Genomic DNA, 19,139 nt, shown 5'->3' with positions numbered 1-19,139 from the left:
TCAAGCTCAAACCAGATAAAGACTAGCCCCCCCCCCCCTGTGATCTTTGCTGCCCCCCTCAGGGGGGACCCCTTAGTAACCCCACTAATAATGCCCCACTAATAATGCCCCAAATGATACCAAACTTCTACACTAGTACAAATAGGTTATGTACTCATAAAACGATAGATTGGAAAGTACATCAGAAGTTTACTTTAATAACACTTCTGCTCTCTGCTGCTACCTGCAGTTAGACGAGTGCTTAGGGACCGTCTACAAATTACTACACCGAGAGAAAGAGATGCAACAAAAATATTTATTAATTTAATGATTAAATAAGGTAATGTCTCCAAACTTACCTCAGTTATTACTTGTCTCCTGCTAGTTATATTACAGCACTTACTTAAAAAAAAAGTTAAATTAATACATATTTTTGTTTCTTTTCGGTGTTGTAATTTGTAGACGGCCCTAAGCACTCGTCTTACAGCAGCAACAACAACAGAGAGCAGAAGCCAGCAGGCAAGTGTTCATAAACTTCTGGTGTACTTACGAACTTTCCAATCCATCGTTTTATGAGTACATAACCTATATGTACTAGTGTAGACGTTTGGTATCATTTTGGGCCTTATTAGTGGGGTCATTTAAGAGATACAAACGTGGGTCCATTAGCCCCTGCGCTAAGCTATTCAGCTGATAACGCTACTCTACGCTAACTCTCCCAATGTTAGACCCAGCTGAAAAAAGCTTCTGGGGGGGTGTTTGGCTCGAGGTCATGGTGCAAAGGACCCTAGGGTGAATTACTCCCAACCATCACTTTAAAGTAGAGGTGGTACGGTTCATGAAAAACACCCGAACCGCTCGGTTCGCTTGTCCCGGTTCGGAACGTCTGTGTGCCGCACGGTCCGACGCATGTGCAATGTAGCCTTGTGCCCGAACGGGACCTCAGACAGTGTTTCCTTTTCGCTCGAAAGACGAGGTGTGGACAAACTGGACATAGACAGTAAAAGTGGATTATGGAGTGCTGCAGGTCACCTCACATGTAGAAATGGAGAGTGGGAGAGAAAATGAAGGCTGCCCAGAGTTAGAGGATGAGCCAGCGTCATATAAGTCTTGTGTGTGGGAACATTTTGGATTTAATGTTACCTATGATGACAGCGGAAATAAAACAATAGATAGAACTGCGACTGTGTGCAAGCATTGTGCAAAATGCATTCAATATGCAAATGGAAACACTTCTAATATGTCAGTTCATCTGAGAGGACATGTGTCGGACCTGTCGGCAGGTAGCAGGAGGAGAGAGAGAGTCGGTAAGGAAACAACTTCTACTCTCCGCAGCATTTAAGCAGCCTCCCAGTGAGAAGTCGGACAGGGCAATAGCCATAACTAAAGCATTGGGGCTGCTTATGGCAAAAGATATGCAACCGTACAGCGTGATTGAGGATGAAAGATTTCGTCAGCTGATGAAAGTACTCGAGCCACGGTATAATATTCCCTCCTGCCGACACTTCAGTACCACAGTAATTCCAAAACTGTTTGACGAGACACGAGGAGAAATTGACAAAGAATTGTCTGACATCCCACGTAGCTCTCGCTACAGATGGATGGACCTCCAGGGCCACTGAAAGCTTCCTCACGGTGACTGCTCACTGCATTACTTCGGAGTGGGAATGAGAAGCTGTGTTTTGCAAACACGCCCCATTTATGAAAGTCATGACAGTGAGCATCTCTCTGAAATGCTGACAGACGCGGTGGAGGAATGGAAACTGGAGAGGGCCCACAGCACAATTCCTGTTACTACAGATAATGCTAAAAAAGTAGTGAATGCTTTCGATTTAGCAGCTGGACTTGGGCCACAGATCGGGTGCTTCGCGCACACAGTTAACATTGCGGCCAAGAGTGCAATCTCACTAAACCAAGTATCCCGACTCCTGGGGAAGGTTAGGAAGGTGGGTAGCTTCTTTCACCGAAGCACAACAGCTGCCCACGTCCTGGAAACCAAGCAGGAAATGCTGGAATTGCCTGTTCACAAATTAATACACGACGTAACAAGTGGTTGGATCTCCATATGATATGTTAGAACGTTATGTGGAGCAACAGGCTGCCATCTATTCTGCCCTGATGGACAAGGATATGAAGAAGAAAGTCAAGGACAAGGACAGTGAGACAAAACTGGCAGAGGGCCTCATTAATATTCTCAGACCTCTGAAGAATGTAACCACCCTCATGAGCACAGAAACTTCCCCCTCAGTTTCAATGACTATCCCACTGCAGAAGATGATACTGAAATCCATGACATCAAGTGCAGAGGACAGTAACACCATCGAAGAAGCTAAGGCAGCCATCACCAAAGACCTTAAAGGCAGATCCAATGCCCCTAGTGTTCAGGATTATCTGCACAGAGCCACAGCACTGGATCCAAGGTTCAAGTCCCTGCCTTACCTAGAAGAGGCCTGTGTCCAGAAAATCTACCATGATCTCACCACGGACATTGTGGACATTGAAAAGCAGGTATTGTAGTTTTATTTTGTATCTAAAGTAAATTGAATTTATCATCAATTATCCTAATGATAATTACTGTTTTAGACTAAGCCAAGCATATTTCATCTATTTGTGCCTTTGTAGTATTTTTCTATTCCCCACTGCCGAATACAGAATAATTGTTTGCTGCCATGAGAGCTATATTTGTTGTTATTAACATTTCCAAAATGGCTATTTTGTCATATACTCATCAGGGTCAAGGCAGTGAAGCCCAAGCGGCCGGTTCATTCTCAGGAGCAGAGCCAGGGCCATCAGAGACCTCTCCTCCCCAGGAGAAATCTGCCACTGCAATGGTATTTGCAGATTTTTTTTACAACTGAGCCAGAGGAAAGAAGCACAAAGCTTTTGTCAGACATCATTCAGGAATCGGTCACCTCATACAAAGCCACAGGCTGCATCTCTGTGGATGAAGACTCACTCGCATGGTGGAAGAGCAATGAGCGTAAGTATCCTCACATTGCTAAGTTGGCACAACGCACCCCCGCTGTCCCAGGTCCATCTCACGTACCTGGGACAGCGAGGGTACGTTTTCTCCACGGCAGGGGACACAGTCACTGCAAGTTGGCAGAAAATGTGGAAAAACTGATATTCTTGCAGAAGATTATGAAAATTAAGTGAACAGAGGAGTGTTGTTTTTAAACAGTGCAGTGTGTTAATTTTTATGCAACATCTTATATTGATAGCCAACATTTTTGTTTTTAATATTTAAAATATTACAGTGGCACTCTAACTCCAGCCATAAATACTGCACTTTAATTTCAAGTGAAAAAATGTATCCTCACCCTCAGGGAATAGAAGCATTACTGATACTGTTTTTGTGTTGTGCTGGTTGAACTTATGCTTCACTTTATGTTCATGGTTTTTGCTATTGTTATAGCCTCAGTAGAGGCAATTGTGTTTAACATATTTTGACTTATTCAAAAGACGGAGCTTTAAAAGTTCCTTTTTTTCTCTTTTTCTTTTAAAGGATACCATTTTTATAAGAGCTACACCTTGAACTTAGTAGTTTGATAAATGCAAGTTATTTCAATTGATATTCTATAATATTTCAATCTTCATGTGCTAAAAAGGCAGATAAGTTCCTGTAGATGGCAATACACGTTCTCCTTTTTTTACCAAATAAATGAAAATCATGCTGAAATCATCAGTCTTCCCTCTTGCTGTATCCAAATCTCAGCTAGCTTTCCTCAGAGATGGTCCCAATAATGGGCTTAAAGTCAAGTCAAATTCAGTATGTGCATGATTAAATGATATAACTATATCATTATTTAATACTGTATCCTACATTGTGGATAATTAAGCTATATATCATATGCTGAAGTATATTTCTGGAGTGTTAAAGATTAAAAGAAAAAAAAATAACAAGAACCATACAGAACCGAAAACCGTGACACGAACCGAACCACCCCTACTTTAAAGAGATACTCTAGAAGGAGGCAGACACTCGTACCTACGCTCTACTATAAATCAGCCTTTAAGCACACGAGATGATTCGTCTAATCAGGGTTTCCTGCAGCACTGGCGCCCCCTAAGCAACACGCCTGCCGCCTTATATTAACTATGTCTTCAGATCTCCACCGTGGTACTCTGTCCTGTTTCCTCCCTTTCATTCCAAACCAAGGCCAGTCTCACTTCTCTGCACAACGCATTAAAACATTAATAATAAAAACGTTTTTACAATCTTTAAATATGTGATAATGAGACAAACACAGAGTTCTCTTAAAGGAGCTGCAGCACCATTTTATAACAAGCCTGTCGTATCGAGGTAAGATGATTACCCCCCTCACCTTAACTAACACATTTTCTGCGGGAAATGTTACACCGACTCAAATCAAATGGTCATAAAATGTAATCACACATATCAGTAGACACACATTCAAACCAGGAGGTTGTGATGTTTGTGTTTAAAGAACTAAACTCGGTTGAAATGAAGAAAGTTTCAGACCTGGAGGTTCGTCCTTACTGCCTTTTCGTGGACCTGTTCAGAAAGAGAGAGAGGAAACATGTATTTATGATTCAGAAACACAGATTTGAAGCTGAAGCTAAAGTGGTTCCACAGATCAGATCAGCTGACTCCTCACTGGGTTTACACGCACTTTAAAACACTATTATATTGGGCTTAAAGGTACAAAATGTAACTTTTCTGCATTAAAATGTCTAAAAACGATGATACCTATATTATATACTGTATATTTGAGTTGTGTAATTACACTATCCCAAATGTTTCCATCAAATGGCAAACCCAGAGGAAAGCGAAGTTGTCTGCGGTGGGTAGAGACAGAGAGGCAGAGGGAGGCAGGGAGAGAGGGTAATAAATAAATGTGACATTATGATATAAAATTCCCCCCCAAGCATTATCAAGAGTACAGGTTTCCAAAGTAGTTTTAGCTTGGGCTGAAAGCAACACTGGTAGGCTAGGCTGGCGCTGTTGCCTTGGTAATGACAACATCCGGTCTCTGAATATAAAAAACAAGGTTTTTTTCATTTCTATTTCCGAGTGATTTTATTTTTGTTATATGAAATAGAAAATGAAAATCACAGCATATTTTAAATTTCTCCCATCCCATTTTAACCATGAAAAGGAAAAAATGCCTCGTATTTCAATTTCAATTTTAAAACGAAAATCAAATAACCATCGTTTTTTGTTTTTCAATACCTGTTTATGAAATGAAAATTGAATGAACGAAAAAGTACACGGACCATATTTATTTGTGTGTGCAAATTTTAATTATCATAGGTTTACTGTGTATATAATGTACTTGGTACATCAGTCTATATTTGATAACCCATCAGTTTTCTAATGTTAAATAATGTTAAAAGGTGATTTACTAACTCTTGTGATCATTGTCCTGAAGCTCAGGGGGGACATAAATAAATAAACTACCACTGCGCACAGTTTACCAATCTGTCCACATGGAAGTAAAATGACAATCTGTAGGCCTACCCACAGTTTAAAATCCGTCCCCACGGATTGTAAAACCGTGCACACAGTTTATTTATTTTTCTCTTCCCAGAACCCAGGGGGGCTCCGTAGAAAAAGTCGCTTGTTTAGGGCTGGTTTTCACAGGCCTGGTGGCCCGGGTTTAGGCCTACACGCACTTTAAAACACTATTATATTGGGCTTAAGTTTCTCTAACGCCATGTAAACACCTTCCTAAAATCAGAGTTCTCCTCCCCCCTCATTATATTCTGTTGTAGCCTACTTATTATTATTATTATTAGATTCTTTATAAAAGCCACAACTTCCTGTGTATCGACGACTGCAAAGCTATATATGTGCAGTGTGATCAGAAAGATATTGATCAAGCCATAATCACCCTGACTATTATATTCTGACTGAAGGACATTTTAACAACAGCCATGTTAGTTCATCAGCGAGCCCTGATGAAAGTGAAAGTAACACCGACATGAACATAACGGATGATTATCTTTAATTTAAACACTTGTACAACTGCTGTCAGCTCATATTACTGCACAGATGTCCACCAAGTCTGTTTAAAGTTTATTTTGATCATAAGAAGTCGAGGTTAAATTATTAAAACCGAGCAGAGAAAACTCAACTTCCGAATTGATTCAGACACAAACTATTTGATAGGTCTATATTGATATTAATGCAGTTTAATTTGATATCGTATAAAGTCGTGATTACATTATTAAGACCGAGCAAAGAAAGTTTATTCAGACATAAAGTATTAACTCACAGTAAGCTTTAGATTCCGCCATCTCCGCAGATTCAGGTATGTCCAAACAGAAAGGTGTTCATCTCCTTCCGATCCCAACCTTCAAAATAAAAGTCACATTGACAAAAGCTCGTCCCAAAACCAGCTTAGTGAGGACAGAAGAGACTCTGTTAGCAGCAGAAATCTGTGTGGAAGAAGACAGAGACAGCAGCACTTCACAGACCTTCATATTTACAATAAAAAGGAGAAAATACCGTGTTTTAATGTGGTAGGAAGCGCCCTCCTTCCGTCTCCGTGGGTTATAACTGCTGCAGCTCGACGAAGGTTGTGAAACGAGGAAGAAGAAGCGGAGAATAACGTCGACATCGTGCGCCGTTTTTATGAATATATCCTATATTATATATATAATTAACATATTCATACATCCTTTGGCCTATTTCATATAATCAGCTAGTCGTGCTTGGGCTTGCTGACTGTAGTCCGACATAAAGACAGGTGAAATCTTCTGTTCTCTAACAGTCACAGACGCAGCTGGTCTCCCCAAGGACATTTGGAGTGTAAAAGACTTCAATTCCTGCATTCTGATACATTTTTGGGCACCAGTTTATGGTAAAAACGTCTACATTTATGGCAAGGAAATCACAAAATTCTGGTGGCAGGTAACAATTTAAAATACAAAATATAATGGAATATGATTATATTCAGTAGTCCAGTAAGGGGGCTTCTACATCCGGGACCTGGGCCGGATACCACAACACTTGACCCCAAAGTCCAATTGTATAATTAGCATGAACTTATGGTCACTTTTTTTTTTCCCCAAAGAGCACGTTTTGCTCCCAAGTTGAAAACTGTAGGGTTGACTTACCCCCACTAACACAGAACGTTTAGGGAACGTTGGGGAACGTTAGTTTATGGTTCCTTAAAGGTTAGTTCGAACCAAACCAAAAACCAATGTTTAGGGAATGTTCCCTCAGGGTTAGATAGATATAGATAGAGAACAATAGATATGACATGATGTCATAACTAATGGGATAACCAGATGTCCACCATCTTACTAGGGTACTGTTTACTATTTTCACCTATGGCAGCAAGTATAATAATAAAATAATGTTCAGAGGTGGGTAGAGTAGCCAAAAATTGTACTCAAGTAAAAGTACTGTTACTTCAGAATAATAAGACTCAAGTAAAAGTAACAAGTAGTCATCCAAATAATTACTTGAGTAAGAGTAAAAAAGTACTTGGTGAAAAAACTACTCAAGTACTGAGTAACTGTTGAGTAACGTCTGATTTATTTTTTAACACAAGCATTCAATCAGATGGACAAAAATACTAAATAATCATCTTTAGGCAAATTATAGTTCAATATCCAATATATCAAATAAATTAAAATTAACTAATTACAAAATATCTTCAATTACAATAATCCAGGTAAATTCAAGTACTTAAAAAACAAAATCAATAAAATAATAATAATACATAAAAATAAATAAGCACAAGTAACACAAATTTCCAAACCTAGTTTTTTTTTAGCAGGCTCTGCAGGCAGAACTAGAACAACGTAATGGAGCTGCTGTTTGGTACTTTTACTGAAAGGTAACCATGCTTTCATTATGAGAGAGAGAGAGAGAGAGAGAGAGAGAGAGAGAGAGAGAGAGAGAGAGAGAGAGAGAGAGAAAGAGAGAGAGAGAGAGAGAGAGAGAGAGAGAGAGAGAGAGAGAGAGAGAGAAAGAGAGAGACAGAGACCGAGAGAGAGAGAGAGAGAGAGAGAGAGAGAGAGAGAGAGAGAGAGAGAGAGACAGAGAGAGAGAGAGAGAGAGAGAGAGAGAAAGAGAGAGACAGAGACCGAGAGAGAGAGAGAGAGAGAGAGAGAGAGAGAGAGAGAGAGACAGAGAGAGAGAGAGAAAGAGAGAGAGAGAAAGAGAGAGAGAGAAAGAGGGGTGCGCTCATAAAAGTTAAAACAATAAAACAAATAAAAACAATGAGGCGTAGAATACCAAAGAGGTAAAAAGAAAAGTAAGGAGCTCATTGTAGCCTAATGTAGCGGAGTAAGAGTACAGTTTCTTCTTCACAAATCTACTCAAGTAAATGTAAACAGTATAGTGATTTAAAACTACTAAAAGTAAATGTAACTCGTTACTACCCACCTCTGGTTATGTTACCTAGTAACTGTTAATGGACCGGCTGAGATGTCAGTTAGTGGTGAATGCTAGCTAGCTCTTAACAACATTTATGAACAGCAAACATCGTTTTAGTTGATTGATTTTTGACCTCAAATAAGACATTTAGCAACCCGGTCTCACGGCATTTCGTGTAAATATCAACGTTATTCTTAATCTATTGATACGTGTTCACGGAGACGTTTTTCTTGTTTTTTACGTGTAAATGTCACGTTACTTTTTACGTGTAAATGTCACGTTATTTTTTACGTGTAAATGTCACGTTACTTTTTACGTGTAAATGTCACGTTATTTTTTTATTTTTTACGTGTAAATGTCACGTTATTTTTTACGTGTAAATGTCACGTTATTTTTTCGGGGAAAGGCGCCGAGAGGCGGCCGAAAAGGTCGCTCCATAAGCCGCGAGGCGGCCCGCTGGGGACGCGCTACAATAACGGGATGGCGGAGGTTGGGTTTAGGAAAAAGCTTACGGGGAAAGGGTGCCGTAAACGCTGGGAGACGCGCCTCAGTAACACGCGGGACAAAACGCTAGACGCAGGGACGCGATCCCCGCTCGCCCGGGTGAAAGTCCCGTGTTGTTTGACCCGTCCACCACCCCGACCAACCTCCCTACGCGGATTTTCGGCTTCTTATATCACTCCCTACCATTTTCGTGCTGTGGCCACAAAATATGCTTCCCATTGAAATACATTACTTCACATTTTCGTGTTGTCCGCCACGTAAAAACCAACAAAAACGTCTCCGTGAACACGTATCAATAGATTACAATAACGTCACATTTACACAAACTGCCGTGAGACCGGGCTGCATTTAGCAACGTTAACGTTACAACTGTTTTTTTAACACGTCGTTAATATTGACATACATACATTGACTGCTATAGCGGCTGATTAAACTCAATCTGTGTTAAGTTTTCAGTTAAATTAACGTAAGTACTCTTCTTTACTCCTAAATCTCATTTTATAATATCTCAAGACAAATCCAGCAAGCTAACGGTACGCTAAAATGTAACGTTACACATAGAGTAAAGTTACGTTACACAAATCATCATTAGCCACATCCAGCAACACGGAGCCCTAACAGACCAGCCGCACTTAACGTTACATTTTCACCAGCTGACGTTAGCTCCCCAAACATTAGCCATGTTGAATCCTGCTGTCAGTCATCATATATTAACATCTATTGTTGTCAGCTTACCTCATGCCTTTACACGATTTTCCTTTCAGTAAAGCAAATTAAAACTTAATAATCCATGTATTAAGTAACGTCAGAAAGTTCCTACTTCAGCAGCAAAGTCTCCGTATTACTATCGTAAATGTAATTTCCATAACGTTAGCGCAATGAAAATTAAAGACAGTTGCGACAAGTCCATCAGCAGTTCTGGTGAAGTCATTGTAGCGTTTATCAACAGAAACTCATTGAAACTAGCGAGGCTCTCCAACTACTCCGCTCATCGTCTAAACTAACTCCATGCCGGTGTGCCAGTTTAGCTGGTGATCCTGTTAACTGGTGATATTTGCATGAAATCGGTGAATATTCAACAAGGCCCTGCTCTGCCTTCTGCTCTGCCTCCGCCCCTCGAGTGGCAGAGGTTCACATTTTCACAAAGTGATTGCAAGTGAGACAAAATAATGGATATAACTGAAAACATCACCAGTTTATGTGTAATACATGTCCGTTAAGTATTATCCACACAAATACCACACATACTGTATGAATAGAAAAAAATGTAATTAAACGAAACAACGCACTAGAGATCTAGCTGGGATTTGAACCTTGGAGGTCATGGCCAAAAAAAGTTCACAGACTAGCTTCTATGTTGTCTATACCACTACACACCACTGAAATGATTTTGTTATTTCTATCTACATATTGGACTTTTACTCTGAGTTAACACAGGTTAACATATGAGAGAAATATAGCCCATGTCAACTGGTGATATCACAATTTAAAATGGACAAATGCAAACCTGGAAACAGTAAAGTAGGTTTGTATGAAACAGCAACATATCTGAATGTTATCAAACTCTCTCAGTACATCGAAGCTTTGTAATCATATACAATAATGACCATTTTGTGTCGTCAAAGTAGGCCAACAAACTATGTGTGGGATAAATAAAAGTCAAACTCGGAGTAAATAAGCTTCATATGTTCTTCACTTCAAATCACTAGACTTTTGCTGCAACTCACTTCATAACTTAACCGAGACTTAGATAACACTAAGTCGCCTGAGAGAAAACGAGGATCAGCACTTTGCTACAAAACATTCAATGACTGATGGTCATAACTATAGCGTATAGGCTACCATAAGACAAAAAGCGTGATTCTGGGTCGACACAGACATACCCTAATATGAGTCTAATGAAATTAAACACAACTATGATCAGTTGACTTGTGGCAAAGGTTGAAAGAGACTGTTTGTGCTGAGATAGGCCTATACGTTAATAACAATGATAAATGATCATGTTTGTGCATGACTGACGCGTTTAATTTTTACCCCCAAAACAGAATAAAGTGTGAAGTGGGGTCATACATGTTTGTTGTAGGTTTTGGTATGTGAGGCAAAAATGAAACTACTTTACGGTTTCCAGGCTTGCATTTGCCCATGTTAAATTGTGATATCACCAGTTAACATGGGCAGAAAAATGGAATTTATTGACACAAACTTACAATAAAGAGTGTCCAGAGGTTGGCAAGACTAACCACAAAGACAGAAACCAACTTCACATACAGCAACACTCAATGATCCCACACCAGACAGAGACAACACAGAGACTAAATACACCAGGTAACAAGGACTAACGAGGGACAGGTGACACAACAGGTGAAACAAATCAGGACAATCATAAGGGAGGGAAAACAGGAAGTTAAACAGACAAGACAAGACCGAAAACCAGATTTCACAACAAAACAGGAAACAGAACATAACAGAAACCCACAATCATAACAAATTCAGGTCAATGACGTGACCAGGGTCAAAGAAAGTTGACATTATTACAGAGTATCAAGAAAAAATAACTACAATTACTATCGCTAGAGATTGGTATCCGACATAAAGCTTCATAGCACTTCATCATCTGTTCTGTTGCTAGGTTCTGTGTAAGGGACCGTCAAAAAATTACCGTTTTGGTAGATTGGCAAACAATTTTTATTCACCAAAATAAAAAAAGGGCATTTTCTCATTCTGATTGCTGTAGTACTTCCCAATCACTCACTGCTACTTACTACAGGCCACGGTTTTCCTGAAACAACAATAGGAGAAGCTTATCCGGTTGTTAAGTCTGATGTCACGCGTGACGTTTAGCCTCTTCCGGGTCCAAGCGCTCAGCTCGTCCAGATCAATAACAATGGCCGAACCTGTAAATGTATTTACGATCACATCCTTCTTTAGTGAGGTACCCTTGGTGGTCAAAAAGGGTTTAAACTCCTTTAACTCCAACAGAGTGGCTAGTGTAGCGCATCATTCAGGTGGCATAATTAAGGGTAGAGTCCAGGCATCAATGAAAAAGAAGGTTTACGAGGTTGAGGTGAGTTAGCTGTAAGCTAGCTAGCTAGCTCGTTGACGTAAGGTGATATTCCATGTTCTGGATGAGGTATTTCAAAAGAAAAAAAATGTACAGGACTGCTATAACTGTGGATGTAACTAAACGAGGATTAAAAAGTAAATATGTGACAGCCAGGTTTTAGAGGGTTTAGGGATCTGATAGCCCCGGGCTAGCTACAGAAGTATTGTTATGGTAATAGCGCTGACAGCAATGTGTTTTAGAAGTGTTAGGGTGAGGGTTAAATTGTTTTCAATACAGGTGCACGTTGAGGGCCAGGCAGTCAGGTACAGCACATGCGAGTGCCCAATCGGCAGAGACAAGTGCCATCATATGGCGGCTTTGTTGATTTGGGTTGAGAAAAATGTGTCCCGCACCGAGGTGGGATGTGTGTGGAAGAAGGCCGACGCTCCGAAGGGGGACGACATTGCAACCGAGAGAGTGTCTGAGATGACACCATCCACAACACACAACAGGTTTGTAATGAGTTTGTTGATGTTGCGTGGTTTGAATTATTTTCTTAACTACGTAATGTGGTTTAAAGCTATTGCTAATGAGATTAATCGTATTTAAGTTAACATACACTCGCGGTGAGTTGTATTGCAGCTGAAAAATCATGATCATATCACCATATTGAAATATAGTTGCAAGACAGTGAGGCTGAGATGTACACTGAGATTTATTTTTCTTCCTTTTTTTAAAAGCTTAGATTGTGTGCTATAAATAAATGATTATAATAAAAGGCTATTAAATTGAGATAAATACATTACTCATTTTATCATTATAACCATTTGTATACCATTATTTCAGCTGGCATCAAAAGACCTGTCACCCAGCTTGGGAGTTTTACAGGGATGGGGTGGATTTTGAGTCCAGAGACACCTCAGGTAAGAGTTTTTACTTTTGTACTTTCATGTTCCCTTAGAATTAGCAGAAACATCACAATTACACTTACATTAAATCAATAACAATTCAGCTAGGGTTTTGTCATCCAACACATAATCATTTTGTTTTGTACAATGTTTAATGTTTAGAAATTTGAACCAGGGGTTGGTATTTTTAATATAGTTAAAAAATAACAATACATAATTTAGGCTCATAATAAATTTGGTAAACTACACACATGTATGTATGTATGTAAACCATTGCTTTCATTTCAAATGTATTTTGTATACACTACGTGGCTAAGTATGTGGACACCTCACTGACTTCACAACTTGTGCCTAACTTTAAATCTAGACTCTCCCAATCAAGATGTTTGATGGGCTGGTGACCAGCCCAGGTTTTGTCCAAGCTGAGGACAAGGCTCTATATGTGCTGTCAATGATCAGGAGAAGCAGCAGGTTGAGGAAGCAACTGTTGGCCAGGCTAAGAACTCATTATGGTAAGAAAGCTTATTAATAAAAAGTATACTCTGGTGGTTCAGAGAGCAAACAGACAACACAAGCATAACTAAGTTAGCCCTGATGACATTCTGCTGTCATTTACTCTAACCCCGGATTTTCACCAACTGTGGCATGTTGCTTTAAAGTAATTTAAGATAAATGTTGAATGTTTGTAGTGCTTTACTTACTTTAAGATAAGATAAAATGCTGTGTAGCCTATATTTTATAAAGATTTTCCTACCTTACAACTCTCACAGTTTTAAGAAAATAAATGACATTTCACACAAGTCAGGTATTTTATTTATTATACATATTTATTATTATATCACATCTATATTATACATCACAAATATTACATATATTTATTATTATAGTTTGTAAGCCCTTCATGCTATACAGAACTTGTAAAACTAACCCTCAACCAAACCCTAATTCTACCCTAACCCTATTTACATTTAGTCTTTTTTAACTCTATAGTAAGTACATGTAGTGTGTAATCAAATATGTAAGCAAATATACAGAAATTCATGCATGTACAAACACAGTTAACTCATCCAATTTCACGGAGAATGGGTGTTTGTAAATTTGTAAGACACACACACACTTTAACTATCTTGTTTACATTTAGTTTAAACTGGTATGGAATGTGGTCCAAAATGTGAAACACTTTCAGTCGCTGAATTGTCTCCTAGCTTTCGAAATTAATCGGTTATTGTTCACTTCCTCCTGCGTAAACTGTCCATAGACGAGGAAAGACGGGATGTTCAGGGAAACTCCTGGCAAAATGTCACGAATTGTGAAGCCCTTGTCTGCCATAACCATATCACCGGGATGTAAATGTTGGAGAAGTCCACAGTCAGCTGTTATCGCCTTGTCTGAGGCACTCCCACCGTACAGGTCACTGGCAAAGGTAATAACTCCATTAGGCGCAACACCAATTAAAGCCTTAAGTGTGGTTCGTCCTTTGTACTGGCTGTACAAATGGCACCGTGCATCAAGCCTCTCTGTGTTAGAGACGGCAACCTGTGTGCAGTCGAGGACGATCCTACAGTTAACATCATGCAGGGCACTAATGACGGTGGTGAAGATGTTGGTTACTGTGGCTGTGCTACAATTAAACCTTGTTGCAAGGTCTACGTGGCCTCAATTTAGTCTAAGCTTCATTAAGGTCAGGAGCAATTGATCAATTAGGGGCATCATTTGGACAGTCCAATCAGAATGATATATGTAGCTCGAATTTAGAAAGGAGCGCTTCCAAAAACAGGACAGTGGCAGCATCAGGCAATCCAGTAAAATACTGAACTCTGTCAGGGCTGGAAGAAATCTGACTGAAGGAAAAAGTTTGCTTTTTATTCTTCAATTGTTTTTTCAATTTGTCATTCTCTTCCCTCAGCATGTCATTCTCCACTTCAAGTGCCACAAGACTTTTTGAAGTACATGGGGTCTCTGCAGTTACCATGTCAGCATCTGTTCCCTCATCCTCACCAATGCTAGGGACCATTTGTTTCTTCCGTTTAGGGAGATTGCTGAGGTGCTCGGGGAATTGGAAAGTCTTCCCCTCATTCCAAGCAAATCGCGATGGTCCAGCAGCTTTTCCCATGGGGGAAATGCCAACTGCACACCTTAGAGTTGCAATTTGGAGTGAAGTTTTCACGTCTGTAAAAAAAAATATATAATTATTAATAAATTAATAAATATTACTTTTAGAATCAAATTACATTAATTCACCAAAGGGATTTTTGTATTATTATTCAAAGGTTGTAGCATGTTCCTATTGACCTGACTGACTTACTACTGGTGAAATTCGGACAATACCTCCCTTACTGTACGTACAATTACAGTTAATTACAGTAATTGTTTCATAAACATATTTGATTAAAGTTCTTTTTCATGTTCAGAAGGTTGTAGTACCTTCCTAGTGACCAGACTGACCTACGACAGGTGAAATTTTGATAATACCTAATAATACTGTATTACATAATATAACACTAATTTACTAAAAGGGGGTTTGTTTGTTCCATAACCTGAAACCAAGCATACTAAGACACACACAGCTTCTTCAAGATTTGGCCAGGCTTGTTCTGTGTATGTACCTGGCCATTAACCATGATTCTGATCTTATATCTCAGACTCCCTCCAACAATGCTCCATTATTATAGAAATGAGAAACATTAGCAGATTATCGTAATATCAAACTGGTCTAATGGTTTTTCTTGCTACGTACGCACATCTTCATGCTTCGGCTTGTCTGTAGACGGTTGCCAAAGCTAACGTTAGCTAACTAGCCGTAGCTAGCTAGTTTCATCCTAACTAGGCGGCACAGAACAAAGTTTCTTCATTTGTTTCAGATTTGTAACTTACCTTATCAACTGCAGCCATTTCCTCTTCTCTTTCTCGTCACATGTGTAACCTTTACGCTAGTCCATACACAAGTGCCAGAATGAACCGGAAACAGAGGCTGCTATACCAGGTGTAAAAAATATACAATTTATTTATATTACATCAGAACAAAACAAAAAGAAAACATAATTCAAATAGACAATAGACTGCATTACCAGGGAAACCGTTGTAGAGTTGAGCACCATAATAAATTATAACCAAATCAAATTAAATCAAACCCCACTAAAACACTCCATCTAACTACACAGCACACTAAGTTGCCCCAAACTCACACAAAACACCCATGCGAAATGGTTACTCCACCCTTCAGTTCCCCCCCCATTCAATACAGCCAGAAACCCAAGAGTAGTATTAGAGTGGTGGGTTCGCGCGTGCATGTGTGACGTCATCACACGCACGCGCAAACCCACCCTGTAATCTGGTCATATGAGCGTGCGTGTGACGATCGCTATCTAGTGGCCGAATGTGGTATTGCATCTAATCGTTGTTGGTACTCGTGATCGCCATCTAGCGGCCGAATATGGTAGTGCATCTCGTCGTCGAAGCTGCGCGCGCATCTAGCGGATGTGATGACGCCGCAGTCGCCATCTAGTGGCCGAATATGGGAGCGCATCTCGCGAACGTGGTGACGTATGTAGTGCGGGCGGCAAAATTACGAATCCCACTATGGCCACGCCAAGACCCGCCCTACAAAGCAGCTCGATTGGTTGGGGTTAGGCCTTTGACCTTGAGTGGTTAAGGTTAGGGTTAGGGGATTGGTCAGGGGATAGGACCTGTACATGTAAGCATGGACGCCTGGCCAATAGTAGTGTGTGAACGCTATTGAAGGGCGGGTCTTGGCGTGGCCATAGTGGGATTCGTAATATCGCGTGCGGGCGGCCGCTTCACCACAACAGGGGTCTGGTGCACTTGAGCGGAGGCGGATTCTCACAGACGTAGCTATACACGACGGAGGACGTTCATAGTGCCTGTAGCTCCCTTTTTACCACGTTGCGTTTTTCCGCAACAAAAGGCCATCTGGAGTTTGTCTTATGTTTTGGTGAAAAACAACTAGGGATCGTTTCTCAGCAGGGCCCTCTTTAGCCTTTTGTTTACTGCTATTTAGCTCTTTTTTTAGATGTTTTTTTAGCTAGTCTGGTAACTAGCTTGCTACCACGTTTTTTCCACATCAAAAAGCCCTCTGGAGTTTCACTTTTTAATTCTTCTTGGTGCAAGCAATGCAGATTTGTTTTTTCATCGCTACCTACAAGTGGTAAGTAAAGCTTGTGTTTAAGAATGTTCAAAGATATTTAATTCATTCAGTCATTCATGAATTAGCTAAAACTTTGATTGTGTGTTCGTAATGCTGGTGGGTTGTACCACATGACGCTAGTGTTAAAAAAAAAAGTCGTGTTAGACCAGTGTCTAGCTTGTAAATGTGGGGTCTATTGTTGTGAGTGTTAAATCGTCATAAAGGGGTTTGGTTTGTGGTGTTTAAAACCCCTTGTTTCAAGACGGGATCTGCTCACTTTTTTACCTGCATTTTGTAGCTACGTGGCTAGCTAAAACTTTCCCTCGTTTTCTCAACAAAGTCCTCTGAAGAAAGAGGATTCGTTTCTACAGCAATGGCTGCATTTGGTGAGTAAATAAAAAAAAAAAAGAAGCTTATTGTAAGGTATTTCAGACATTTGTGACTTAAAAACGTTTTTGTGTGTGTTATAATGTAGTTTGCATCATTAGGTGATCATGCAAAGAGCTGGGATAACGTGTCTGTGTTAGTTGATGAAACTATTAAACCACAAGGTAAAAAACTTATAAATATATTATACACTACAGCATTAATTGATTTAGTACTGTGTTTTCATTCATTTTGTTTTTGTTTTTAAAAAAGCTCCGTGTAGCCCAATCCTACAGACCCCAACACGCCAGAACATTAAACCAAAGCCCACTCTAATAAGGAATAAGAACACAGCAAACAGGTATTTACGGTTTATTTATCTCTTTCAGTATGTATATATATATATATATATATATATATATATTCTGTGTCTAGACAATCAGCCCCTGAACAAAGGATCCGCAAGGGCGAGGGCTACTCGCTCTCCCATGTGGCTGAAATCAACCCTGTTGAAAGACCATGTGCTTCTATGCCCCTCTCTGTGAAAGCTGCTACGCCTAACGTTCGCCATCGTAAGCCTAAGAAGCAATTTATTGAGGTGAGTTGAAAAGGAAAACACAAATAGCGTTTTTTTGTATTTAAAAAAAAAAATCTTTTTTTTCTAATCTAATGCTAATTCCAGCCTGTGAAGCCATACACGACCGGTCTCCCACCCAAAAGTAGCCGCCCTTCCTTTGTTCCGGTCTCGTCTTACCCGGCCACTGTATCTTATGATAGTAACACAGCAGCTGAGGTGAGAAAACCTTTTGTAGCTAACAGAATATATTTACATAGTGTTGTAAAAGCTTTTTAAATAAAATGTATATATTTTTAAAAAGGCTTTTTACTTTGTTTTAGCAACTAAAGGCGACGGAAGACTTAGTTTCATTGTATTTGACGCCTGAGGACGATTTCACACAGTCACCCCCGTGGAGCAGATACGTATGTCCACACAAGCCTAAGAAGAGATCTAGGAAGAGATCTATTGATGTGAGTTTAAAAGGAAAACAGTAAAATAGCGTGTTGTATTTTAAAAAAAAAAGATTATTTTCTAATCTAATGCTGATTTCAGCCTGTGAAGCCATACACGGACAGTGCCCCACCCAAAGAAGAAGCCCTTCCTTTGTTCCAGACACGCCTTACCCAGACACTGTATCGGGTGTTCCTAACACCACTGCAGAGGTGAGAAACGCATTTGTATATAGCAGAATATATTTACATAGTGTTGTAAAAGCTTTTTTTTAAATAAAATGTATATATTGTTAAAAAAGCTTTTCCTTTGTTTTAGCAGTTAACGGCTAGCGAAGACTTGGAGCCCTTGCATTGGTCGTCGTCTAGTACACCAACGCCCTACCAGCCACCAAGTGTCTCCATTGAGAGGGAACAAAAGACATCTGAAGAGGTGTATGTGTGCTTGTGTGTGTGTGTGCGTCTTTATTTAACCAAAAATATTTTGTTATACCTCTAGACAATCCATGCCATAGAAGTAGGCGAAGTATCTGAAGACACCGGACTAACAGCGACAGCCCCTACATCACGCCAAACAAATCGTGAAGCTACAGGCGAAGGGTCTGAAGACACCGGACTAACAGCGACAGCCCCTACATCACGCCAAACAAATCGTGAAGCTACAGGCGAAGGGTCTGAAGACACAGAGCTAACAGCAACCGTCCCTACATCACGTCAGACAAATCGGGGAGCTACAGGAGAAGAGTCTGAAGACACTGGCCTAACCGCGACACAGCTTACACCCCACCAACCGTGTCAGGCTGCTTTGCAGGAGGCCCATGAAAATAATGTAGG

General features: G+C 40.0%; 1 protein-coding gene and 1 long non-coding RNA gene across 4 annotated transcripts in view; one reads left to right on the top strand and one right to left on the bottom strand.

Annotated features, from left to right (window-relative positions):
• Window positions 1–6,536, bottom strand: part of LOC114563815 (interferon-induced protein 44) — a 61,889-nt gene extending 55,353 nt beyond the window's left edge. For all 3 annotated transcript variants that reach the window (XM_028590734.1, XM_028590735.1, XM_028590736.1), the window contains exons 1-3: window positions 6,452–6,536; window positions 6,219–6,297; window positions 4,463–4,495 (exon numbers count right to left, since the gene is read on the bottom strand). In XM_028590734.1, the coding sequence (XP_028446535.1) occupies window positions 4,463–4,495; window positions 6,219–6,240 (55 nt within the window). In that variant the 5' untranslated portion in view covers window positions 6,241–6,297; window positions 6,452–6,536. The remainder of the gene's footprint in view (window positions 1–4,462; window positions 4,496–6,218; window positions 6,298–6,451) is intronic.
• Window positions 6,537–17,595: 11,059 nt separating this feature from the next.
• LOC114563816 (uncharacterized) lies at window positions 17,596–18,444 on the top strand. The gene is made up of 5 exons (XR_003693688.1): window positions 17,596–17,658; window positions 17,733–17,895; window positions 17,980–18,090; window positions 18,195–18,326; window positions 18,409–18,444. It is a non-coding gene; the product is annotated as an uncharacterized LOC114563816 (long non-coding RNA).
• Window positions 18,445–19,139: the final 695 nt, after the last annotated feature.

Source organism: Perca flavescens, chromosome 11, assembly GCF_004354835.1.
Source record: "Perca flavescens isolate YP-PL-M2 chromosome 11, PFLA_1.0, whole genome shotgun sequence".
Taxonomy (NCBI): domain Eukaryota; kingdom Metazoa; phylum Chordata; class Actinopteri; order Perciformes; family Percidae; genus Perca; species Perca flavescens.
This window is presented reverse-complemented; position numbering and strand designations above follow the sequence as displayed.